The following is a 12,803-nucleotide window of genomic DNA, read 5'->3' on the forward strand; positions in this document are numbered from 1 at the left end:
CATATATATATATACATATAAATTTTTTTTATGCCAATACTTGCTTCACAATATACTTTCAAAAGTATGATTATCATTATGTTTGTAAAATGAAAAGTTTGCATAATCAAGAAATAAATAGTAATAAAATGGACATTTTTAATTTTTAATAACATTTTGTAATATTTATTGGAGAATCAGCTCTGGTTCAGCTTTGGTTTAAAAACTTAGTACCGTTAGCGCAATGGCCTAGTGGTTAGCGTGCCTACATAAGGAGCAGTAGCACGTCAGGGCGTCCCGAGTTTGAATCCCGGCTCGAGGACATTTCCTGACCCTACCCCCCTCTCTCTTCAACTTCCCTTCCTGTCTCAATACTGTCCTATCTAATAAAGGCAAAAAGGCCAAAAATAAATCTTTAAAAATAGAAAATAAAAATCTACTACCTCTAAACTCCGCCTTTCAGAGAGTCTACTCTACTCTGATTGGTCGGAAATAACATGGTCTTTAATGATGCTCCCAAAATGTTGTTTATGGAACATTTTAACAAATATTTCATTTATTTTTTAAAAATATCAATACTTTCAAAAGCCCCATTATCATGATGTTTGTAGAATGGAGAGTTTGCATGATCAGGAAATACATATTCTTAACATTCATACATCAGTTTTAATTATATCCATTAGAGAAGTAGCTCTTGTTTTCATTGTTTGAAATGGACGGTTTCTAGTCCTTCTAAGCCAGGGGTGCTCAATCCTGTTCCTGGAGATCTACTTTCCTGTACAGTTTAGCTCCTACCCTTATCAAACCCACCTGAACCAATTAATTAGGACCTGCAATCCACTTGATAATTACAGACAGGTGTGTTTGATAAGGGTTGCAACTGAAATCTGCAGGAAGGTAGATCTCCAGGAACAGGATTGGCCACCCCTGTTCTAAGCCCTACCCTAAGAAAGTCTGCTCTGCTCTGATTGGTCAGATGATTGGCCCAGTCTCTTAGTATAGGTCTAAATCAAATGTCAATTACCATATATTATTTTGATCTTTTCCTCAGCGTTTGTAAACAAGTGTGAACCAAAGACAGCATAAAATCAACATCATTTCTACTGTGATTATTTGACTGAAATCAGTTGGACTGTTAAAAAACGAAAACATATGTTAAATTCAAAACATTCAAGTGAAAATTTATTTGATTTAAGAGATTCTAATGTAAACAACCGATTGAAAGTGAATAAAAAAAACTGACAGACAAATCTCAGGATGATTTGTTTTCACGGTTCTGCACTTTCATAAAACAGTATTTCATAGACAAACATAGAAACACACACGATTCAACTGACTGAACACAAACTCAATGAACTATAGACAACACGGCAGTAGTAAAACATAGGCTGGAAGTGGGACTGAAGCCCCACAGTCTGTATTGTACGATTATTAAAAATGGCCTACTAATACGATTTCATTTAGTCTCGCTTATCACATTCAGTTCAGTTTTCTTCATATTACTGTACAAAGATTGCACTTCTAATACTGTTCGTTCCCTTTAGACGTTTTGGTTAAAGTTCATCGGAATACTGTGATTTACTAGAAAACTCCAGACAAGCGTCGTCTGATATCCTGGGTGAAATTCAATCGAAGGCAGAATTAATAATGAGGAATGGTTTTAAAGTCATGATTAAAACGTATCGATCTAGAAAAGTGTACATCAAAACTAGATGGGAAGCCATCTACGTCTCAGGACATTACAAACACGAGCCATGCATGTTTTCGGAACAGACATTGCACATTGTATTCTGGATTTAGACACAAACATGCTATTCTTCGAAAAAAACGTAAACTATTATTTGGCATTTCAGAAGTAAAAGACAATATTTTCCATCCAAAACAATACAATCAGACACATTCTCGAACCTAGACGATGCGTATAAATAAAAACCAACAATAGGCTCCTGATTATTAAGTTAATAAAATCAAATATACACAATGATTAATTAAAAAATATGTACAAAGTCAACTATACAACATCTAAACCGACAGCGAATTTCTTCATTTAGGACAGTAACTAACTTGTCTGTACACGTGTGTGTGTGTGTGTGTGTGTGTGTGTGTGTGTGTGTATAAAGAGCAGAATAAATAAAAATGTGCTGTTGGAAAAAAATAAAACAATAAATCCAGTCAAGAACCCAATGAATGGGAGTTAAATACAATCTTCAAGCACACGATGCACCAGCGATCATCAATTTTTGGAAATGATTCACAACTAATTATGGCACTTTCAATTTTTACAATATAAAAAATGCAATACAGTTTGCGTTTTCAACAACTCGGCGACTCACGAAATTTCCCTGTCTCATTTCATCCAACGAAATGATCTATTTTATAAAAACAATGGTTTAGTATGCTATACTATTAAGGTTAAGCACAGTCCCCTTTAATTCTCATTTCTTATACGCGAAAACAACATAGTTTGAGCGCAATTGTCATTACTGTACTGTCATATAAAAATATTTAAGCACCATTGTAGTTTTATTTTTATATTACGAAAATTGGCATTTAGAATTTAAATAATGCCAATGTTGATACAGATATAGTTACCAATACCGATAACATTGTTAATACTGATACCGATACCAATAACAATGTCGACACTTATACCAATACTGATAACGATAACAATGTTGATACTGATACCGATACCAGTAACAATGTCAATACTGATAACAATAACAATATTAATACTGATACCTATACCAATAACAATGTCGATACTGATACCAATACTGATAACGATGCCAATGTTGATAATGATACCTATACCGATACTAATACCAATACCGATAAAAATGTTGATACTAATACCAATGCCAACACTTATATTGATATCAATACTGATACCAATAACAATGGCTATACTGAAACAAGCACCAAGATCGACACTGATGCCAATGTTGATACTGATACTGATAACTATGTTGATACTGATACCAATACTAATGCCGATAACGATTTCATACTGATATCAATACCAACATTGATACCGATAACAATGTCGATATTGATACCGATAAAGTTTTACAATATTTTTGCTTAAAAAAAACACGAAAACGTCATCAATGCGTCGTCAAAAGCATCATTCATCAAATAATAATAATTAAAATTATTACATATTTTTTATTTATATCTTTTTAAATCTCATTTACTCAATTAAAAAAACATACAGAATAAATAAATAAATAAAAATGAAATAATACAATAACTTTTGGAAAAAGTATAATATTTTTATCGAAAAATATTTGTAACGCTATCTTCATTGATGGAAAATTGGATTCAAATTATAGCATTACAAAATTTTTTTTAATAAAAATATGCTTATGATATGAATGTGCTTAGCTGTCATTAAAACAATATTTAAAAAATGACATCATACTGTAACTCTCAATTCCATAATGAAAAAAATATATAATAATTAACAATGTTCGGAAATGGTTTACGATGAAAAGCATTTGCATTTAGTATGAAAAACTTTATATAGCAATGAGAATTCAGGGGAACAAATATGTGCTTAATTGTCAATACGTCAACACATTCATATCTACAAATCAGGGGATGAACTGCGACCAGGAAACGTCTTCATGAGATTCATGCAATTATCGAAATTGAATGACGCTCCATTCTCGTTCTGCTTTTGTAGATTTGTCTAGAAGTTCTGCGCAGATTCAGACATTGACGCGCATTAAAAAATAACCCGGACCAGCCTGTGGCCCGTCGTTCTGCAACATCTGAACGAACACTAATAACAATAACCTTACCGATTTACAAAAGATGTCTTGGTTTACACTCCTTCGCTCTTCCGCGAATGCAACGAGCGCTATACGATATACTCCATTTTCTGCAAGCTGTGTTGCGAGTCTCTGTGCTGTGAATCTGGCACCCGGTGCTGCGACTCAAGGTCTCTATTGTCGCGTTTATTTGTCCATTGGGGGTGTTTCTTTATGTCTGTGCCATTGGAGCTCAACCTATCATCTCGGTCCACCAGCATATAAGCTGGCTGATGTGGAAACCGTGTTTTTTGTAGTCGTCTACTGGCGTCAGATTCAGGGAATTGCGTCCTGATTTTGGCGTTGACTGTGTTTTTGTCGTCACAGTGCAACTCTTTTCCTGGCAGGCTGCCGTTTGAGGCATTTTTCTCAATGTGGTTCTTGATCTGGTTGAGATGCTCGCGGGCGTTGTTCGCTGTGTTTTCTTCAGGTGTGGAGAAGGGGCTGGTAGGGTTGATGGCGGTGGCGCTGGAGCTTTGTTTACGGTGATGACGGATGCACCACAGGAACACTGACGCCAGGGCCAAAACCCAGATTGCAGTCACGACCGAAACTAGCAGCGGCACCATGTAGTCTACTGAACGAGAGAAACAATGGAAATGGATGAAGATAAGCTGGTGTAACATCAGATCTTCATAGCATCAGAGTTTATGCTAAGGATTATATACACTTTTTTTTTTTTGGAGTTATAAAGATTTTTTAAAAAGTATCTTATGTTTACCAAGGATGTATTTATTAGATCAATAATACAGTAAAAACTAGAGAAGCAAGATAATATTAATAAAAATGTTTAATTCATAACCAAAGCTGATTATTCAGAGTGATATCTGCCGATATCAATAGCAATGATGATTCTCATACTGATACCAATACTGGTACCAACATAAAAATGGTTATACTGAAAACAATAGCGAGGTCGATACTGATGCCAATGTTGATACCGATACCAATACGGATACCGATAACAATGTTGATATGGATACCGGTACCAATACTGATACCAATAACAATGTCGATACTGATAAGGATACCAATACTGATACCAAAAACAATGTTGATACTAATACCGACACCAATACTAATAACGATGCTGATACTGATACCAATTCCAATAATAATGCCGATAACAATGTCAATATTGATACCAAAATCAACACTGATACCAATACCAATGTTCATACTGATACTGATAACAATACTGCTACCGATAACAGTTATGATACTGATACAGATACTAATACAGATAACAATACTGATACCAATAACAATACTGATACCGATAACTGTTATGATACTGATACAGATACTAATACCGATAACAATACTGATACCGATAACAGTTATGATACTGATACAGATACTAATACAGATAACAATACTGATACCGATAACAGTTATGATACTGATACAGATACTAATACCGATAACAATACTGATACCGATAACAATACTGATACTGATAACAGTTATGATACTGATACAGATACTAATACCGATAACAATACTGATACCGATAACAATACTGATACTGATAACTGTTATGATACTGATACAGATACTAATACCGATAACAATACTGATACCGATAACAATACTGATACCGATAACTGTTATGATACTGATACAGATACTAATACCGATAACAATACTGATACCGATAACAATACTGATACCGATAACTGTTATGATGCTGATACAGATACTAATACCGATAACAATACTGATACCGATAACAATACTGATACCAATACTGATACTAATGTTGATACTGATACCAATACCAATGTCAATACTGATACCTATAACAATGTTGATACAGATACCAATACTGATAACATTTTTGATAGTAATACTGATAGTTTGGTGGTTATACAAATTAGCATTTTTCCTGCCTTATTTTGATTGAGAATATAATTTAACCTTATAGTTGGCTGATTTTTAGCAATAAGCTGATACCGATTATTGGCCGATACATTAACACTAAAAACAGTAATACTGTGAAATTTAATTTATTTTTACATTTTTAAATTCATTTAAATGGTTGTATTTATTAATGTTCTTTTATTGTTGACAAAAAGTGTTATTATTACGTAAATAATATTGAAAACATGCATAATATTTAAAAATGCTGTGTATTCCTGTGAGAAAAGCTAGATGGTCCTTAAGCAGTCATTATGATGTTTTTTGTTCAAAAGAACAACATTTATTTAAAATACAATTTCTGTAACATGAATTTACTGTCACTTTTGATAAATTTAATGCAATCCTTGCCCAGTAAAACGTTCTTTCAAGACTGTTTCCTGTAAAGTTTAAGAGCTTGCTGTGATGTCTCACCGTTGGGGTTTTGCGGTTGTTTGCGCTGCACTCGAACCTCAGCGATGGAGCCGATGACGGAGCTGTTAGCACTGTGTTTGCTCACCAGATCAATGATGTTGTCTGTAATTTCCTTAACAGGAACCCGGCCATGAATGCCGTTCTCAGTCACATGCTAGAAAACACAACATTTTTTTTTTTTTATTCAAGTCATTTTTTTATGACTTAAATGTTCTAATTTAAATAAAGCAAAATGAAATGCATTACGGTAAATATTTAACAACACAAATACAACAAATAAAAATAAAATAATCAAGAATAATAGTGTTATATAGTATTCATTTTATTTGAATTATATAAATTCCATAAAAATGACAAAATAGAACAATAATAATATAATACATTATTATACACCATTATGAATTCGATATTTCTTGTCATTCTTTAATACCATATGGATAATAAGACATTTCATAAAAAATTGCAAATAAAAGTTTATTAGAGTTATTTTGCGCTAAATCACTCACAATGGCCACATGGATCTCGTTACTGGCGGCAGAAGAGAGTTCACAGCTCACAGAGATGGAAAACTCTGATGTAACATTTTTAGTCACATAAAGATGCCTGAGTTCACGACAAACCTGCTCCACCGTCACCCCCTGAGAACCAAACACAACATATAAACATACATAAGAAAACATTTATATATATATATACCGATTATAGACAACGTTATAAAACATATGAATTAAAGTCGCCATGAAACCGATATTAAAACCTCTCCGTCAAACAGAAATTGGGGGAAAAATATAATAAATCGGGAGGGCTAATAATTCTGACTTCAAGTGTACATATAAAAATAAGAAGGGCAAATTTAGATTTCATGGTGACTGAGCATCACCATCTATCCCATATTTAAAGTGATAGTTCCAAAAATTAGACTTGCATTTCATGAATTAAAAACAACTACATGTTAATCAAAAAAAAATCTAAGAAAAAATGTCTCCTTCATATTGAATGTCCTGAAGCTGAGTAAATTATCTGCATGTTATCATTTTAAGTGTGAACTCTCCTTTTAAAGTCCTCACCTGTGGCATGGTGTCCTTGTTGAAGGTGAAGGTGACGTTTGCGCAGTGGCTGTCAGGTTGGCAGTGTGTGCGTACGGTCGGCCGGTGAGCAGACCAGCACTCGCCCTGGGAGGAACAGGGCTTGACGAAACACTCGCCCTGGGAGGAACAGGGCTTGACGAAACACTGCTCATCGCGGACCGGCACACACATCTGACCCGTAGGACAGTCCCCTCGACCCGAGCCAAGCATACGGCATGCTTTAGGGCCACAGAACAGCTGCCAGAGAGAGGATGAATGTGTGATTTTAAGGCAAGGCAAGTTTATTTATATAGCACATTTCATACACAATGGTAATTCAAAGTGCTCCACATACACAAGAATAAAAGAAACATAAAATACAAGTATAAGGAAATTACGACAAGGCATACAAATGATTAAAAACGTGAATGGTGAATAGGTGGATAGTAGAAAATAAACACGTACTGCTTTGATTGGCTAACAGATTTGCATATAAAAGAGATATACAGGCAGTGAAATAAAAGTAGTTGTCGCTCTTCAGGGGAGGCGGGGCTTATTTGGCTTATTACATCAGGGGTTCCCAAACTTTTCAGCCCGCTACCTCCAAAATAACAATGCCAGTGACTCGTGACCCCCAATATCTACTGAAGTGGTTATAAATACAGAAATTTTGGATGCAATGGCACACACACCCACACACACACACACACACACACACACCAATAGACCCAAGTCTATTCTTCGTTTATTTTTTTTAGTGTATGTCAGTGCTGTAAATGTGCCAGAAAGTTTAATCTGGTGTTATGAAATCAATCTGCTGCATCTGACGCTATTGCTGTGTCTTTAATATATTGGGATTACTCCAGGGGTTGCAATCTAATAGAACTAGTAACTATAAGCTATATAGTAACTATAAACAACTATTTTTTTTACTTCAGTAGGTTATGGATAAAATATGGTAACTCTTATGGTTTAAAATAAATAAATCGATTTTTGGAAATCACCAGGTGAACCCCCTCCCCCCTCTTCAGCATAGAGTAAAACACTAAAACCTGTAATTTTGGCAGACTGCATTCAATATAAGCTGTTTTATTAAATTAAAAACAAAGTTGAATTCTGTAATGGACAGGGTGTTTTTATAGTACTATGACCACTTACACTCGCCGGCCACTTTATTAGGTACACCTTACTTGTACCGAGTTGGACCCACTTTTGCCTTCAGAACTGCTTTAATCCTTCGTGGCATAGATTCAGCAAGGTACTGGAAATATTCCTCAGAGATTTTGGTCCATATTGACATGACAGCATCACGCAGTTGCTGCAGATTTGTCGACTGCACATCCATGATGTGAATCTCCCGTTTCACCACATCCCAAAGGTGCCCTAATGGATTGAGTTCTGGTGACTGTGGAGGCCATTTGAGTACAGTGAACTCATTGTTTTCAAGACACTAAAGTGTGTGGTCTTCTGCCCCTGGAACTTATCTGCCTGAAGGTTGGACGTGTTGTGTGTTCAGAGATGCTCTTCTGCTGAACTCGGTTGTAGCGAGTGGTTATTTGAGTTACTTTTGCCTTTCTATCAGCTGGAACCAGTCTGGCCATTCTCCTCTGACCTCTAGCAGCAACAAGGCATTTGCGCCCACAGAACTGCCGCTCACTGGATATGTTCTCTTTTTCAGGCCATTCTCTGTAAACCCTAGAGATGGTTGTGTGGGAAAATTCCAGTAGATCAGCAATTTCTGAAATACTCAGACAAGCCAGTCTGACACCAACAGCCATGCCACGTTAAAAGTCACTTAAATCACCTTTCTTCCACATTCAGATGTTCGGTTTGAACAGCAGCATATCGTCTTGACCATGTCTACATGCCAAAATGCATTGAGTTGCTGCTAGTTGGACAGGTGTACCTAATAAAGTGGCCGGTGAGTGCATATGTCAAAAGGGAATTTTGCTATCTTATTTCATGACCCCTTGAACTTCTGTCCGTAATTCAACAACACATACCTTAGTACATGTGACAATGCCTTTGTGGCAGTAGCAAGTATTGCAGTCTTCAGCCCACTTTGCTCCATCAACAGCAATCCGACCGCCAATCACACACGGGCGTCCTGTGACTATAAGAAACACATGCCATTTTAAATATCATCATGAGCAATAAAAAGCTTGATAAATACTATTAAATTCATTCACTCACACTTTACTTGGTTATTTTTTCTGATGAATACAAAAAAAGTTATTTTGAAGAATGCTGTAACCTGTAACCATTGACTTTTATAGTGTTTGTTTTCCCTACTATGGAAGTCAATGGTTTTGAGCTTCAACATTATTTCTTTTGTGTCCAACAGAAAAAGCAAAGCCATAAAACAGATTACATAGTGACTAAATACAATTTTTAAGTCTCCCTTTAATTTGGATTAAAGTGCAAGTATAAATAATGGGAACTGTACCTTCCTGACATCTGGGTCCGGTTCTGCCTGGTGGACACAAGCAGCGGTAGCCATTAATTTCATCCACACAGGTAGAGCCGAACGCACAGGGTGACGACTGGCACTCATTGATGTCTGTAGAGGGAAAGAGAACCGTTTTAACGTGCAATCACTCTTTATAATAAAATCGTACTACTAAATGCTGAATAAAGCATTCACTCACTGATGCGGCAGTCTGGTCCTGCAAAGCCACTGGCGCACTCACAGCGGTACCAGTTATCCCCATCCACACATGTCCCACTGTTATAACTGCACAGAGAACACATATTGATAAGATGACTTGGAAAATGATGGGAGATTTTCAAAATGTTCACAAATGTGTTCATTGTTACAAAAAATGTTAATTTAACAGGTTTCAATAAAAAATATTTAATACATTCAATTGATGCTGTATGCAGCCAAAGCTCCTCCATTAAAAAGCTACATTTGTGGTATTTTCAGGCAAAACTTGTAATTTTTTCAGCTAAAATGTATCATAATTCATCATGAAGATAAATACTGCAGTTTATCACAGTGTATGGCTATAAAATCAAATTAAATGTCATTAATAAAATACAATTAATCGCTTACCGTACATTAATAATATTTAATACATGTAAGTGGTTTAGTGAAGATGAAAGTGAAGATTAAACATTGTTTCTGGTGTTTATAAATTAAATTAAAACATAATAAAATAAAGTTTATTAAAATTATTTAAAATTTAAAAAGTTAAATTTCAATAAAAAAAAATTTGAATAAAAAAAAATTATTTAAATTAATTTAATTTAATTAATAAAAATAAAATAAAGTAAAATTAAATTAAAATAAATGTAAACAAAAATAAAAATTAAACAAAGTTAAAAAAAGTTTAAATCAAAAATATTTAAAATAAAACGAATTTAATTAAATTAATTAAATTAATTTTAAATTAGTTTGAAATAAAATAAAATATAAATTAAATAAATAAAAATTATATTAATTAAATGAATTAAAAATAAAATAAAGTAAAATTAAATTAAAATAAAATAAATGTAAATAAAATAAAAATAAAGTAAAATAAAATAAAAATAAATATGTTTAAATAAAATATATAAAATTAAGTTAAATTAATTTAAATTAGTTTAAAATAAATAAATCAAAATTAAATAAATAAAAATTTAAATTGAAATAAAATTATAATTAAATAAAAATAAAATAAATTAAATATATAAATTTAATTAAAAAAAATAATTTAAATAAAAATAACATTTATTTAAATAAAATAAAATTTGACTTAAAATCAATCTTACCATGGTTGTGGGTTGCAATCATTGGAATCTGTAAAACAAAACAGCATACATTTTGTTATTAAACACAATATAAAACACAATATCCTCTAAATAACCCTGTATTTAGAGTGAAATCAGCTTCACAACAGTATATAATGCAGATTGCAAACTTCAACTAAAAACAATCATCCATTAAAATGACATCTGCCAACAATAACTGAGAATGAAACTGCTGGCAAACCCGTTTGAAAGGATGTTAATATTTAGTTTTTCTGCTGTAAGGAACTGTCCAGTTAGTATGTAGTTTGGAAGAGAACCTTAAGCAAGCAGCAGTAGGTGAGAGTTGGAAACAGGAGGTAGACAGGAGGAGTCAAGACAGGAAGTAGTAAGGAAGTGGAACAGGAAGTGTTGCCGTACTCTGGCTGCAGGTGGGCCCTTCCCAGCCTTCTTTGCAGACGCAGGTGAAGCCGTCGCCTGTCACCACACACGTGGCTCCGTTCTCACACGGGTTCGGCAGGCAGCTGCTGTTCTTGGCTAGAAAGCAAACGGTAAGTAATTAAAAGGGGTCATGACATGAAATCAAACTTGCCTTGGTCTTTTGACATATTAAAAGTCTTTGTTCTGTTAAAACATCCAGCAAGATTTTAAAGGGATAGTTCACCCATAAATGAAAATCTACTCACTATTTCTCTGCCTTAAAGGTCCCGTTAAATTAAAATAAGCTTTTTAGATGTTACCATAAATAATAATAAAGTTTCCCTACATTGTCATAAAGAAACAAAATGTGTATGAAGATATCTGGAGAGCTTTTAATAGCTTTCTGAAGTACAATGTAAATGTTGGCAGACTACTACAACAAGAACAAGCTTAGAGGGAGTAGTGGAGTATCACGGTCTAAACATAAACTCAGGAAACACTCTTTACCTGATTTAAACATATCCCTTTTTTCTTGTTTATTTATTTATTTAATTTTTAACGGAATGGGTTAACGAGAGGGAGAATAGGGTGTAAAATGTTTGCTGTGTCTTCATGATTATTATTCTGTAACTGTGTAATCTGTTGTGATTGAAAAAAGTAATAAATTAATTGTACAAAAAAAAAAAAAAAAGAATAAAGTTTCTAGTTTGTCACTTACGCCTAAATGGATGAATGTTTTGTTTTTTTGACGTCACCTCATGCTTCAAATCTTACGACCAATCAAATGCTCTTTAGTATCTGACATGCAGGGGAGGAGCTACTTTATGTCTTATTGTATTTTTGAATAAAAGATACACATTTCAAAGCACGTCACGGGCCCTAGTTTTAAACCATTATGAGTTTCTTTCCTAGGTTGAACACAAAAAAGATATTTTGAAGAATGTCAGAAATCTGTAACTATTGAATTCCATAGTGTTTGTTTTTCTTACATTGGACATTCTTCAAAACATCTTTAGTGTTTAACAGAATAGAAAACGTTTGGAACCACTTAGGGCAGAGTAAATAGTGAGCAGAACATCATGTTTTGGTGAAACAATGCTTATTTATGAACATCATTTATTTAATCAAGCTGTAAATTTATCACTCGTTTCTAACTTCTGTTGAACACAAAAGAAGATATTTTGAAGAAAGCTGGAGGAAACGTGTAACCATTGACTTTCATAGTGTTTGTTTTTTCCTACCATGGAAGTCAATGGTTACAGGTCTCAGACGTTGTTCACATTATCTTCTTCAGTGTTCAACAAAATTAAAAAACATTTGGAACCACTGAGGGCAGAGTAAATAATGAGAAGAACATTTTTGGAGGGAACTATCCATTATTATAAGCATAACTTTTTAATCAAGCTGTAAAAATAGCTCATTTTTAGCATCTGTTGAACACAAAAGAAGATGTTTTGAA

The 12,803-nt window shown here is 33.9% G+C and overlaps 1 protein-coding gene across 4 annotated transcripts in view; it reads right to left on the minus strand.

Annotated features, from left to right (window-relative positions):
• Positions 1 to 1,134: 1,134 nt before the first annotated feature.
• Positions 1,135 to 12,803, minus strand: part of jag1a (jagged canonical Notch ligand 1a) — a 52,713-nt gene continuing 41,044 nt past the window's right edge. The window contains 10 exon segments of one of the 4 annotated variants that reach the window (NM_131861.1): positions 1,135 to 4,371; positions 6,129 to 6,282; positions 6,635 to 6,766; positions 7,196 to 7,300; positions 7,334 to 7,453; positions 9,199 to 9,308; positions 9,642 to 9,755; positions 9,844 to 9,929; positions 10,949 to 10,976; positions 11,345 to 11,461. In NM_131861.1, the coding sequence (NP_571936.1) occupies positions 3,845 to 4,371; positions 6,129 to 6,282; positions 6,635 to 6,766; positions 7,196 to 7,300; positions 7,334 to 7,453; positions 9,199 to 9,308; positions 9,642 to 9,755; positions 9,844 to 9,929; positions 10,949 to 10,976; positions 11,345 to 11,461 (1,493 nt within the window). In that variant the 3' untranslated portion in view covers positions 1,135 to 3,844. 4 annotated transcript variants of the gene reach the window in all.

The sequence above is a fragment of the Danio rerio genome, chromosome 1 (genome assembly GCF_049306965.1).
Source record: "Danio rerio strain Tuebingen ecotype United States chromosome 1, GRCz12tu, whole genome shotgun sequence".
Lineage (NCBI taxonomy): Eukaryota > Metazoa > Chordata > Actinopteri > Cypriniformes > Danionidae > Danio > Danio rerio.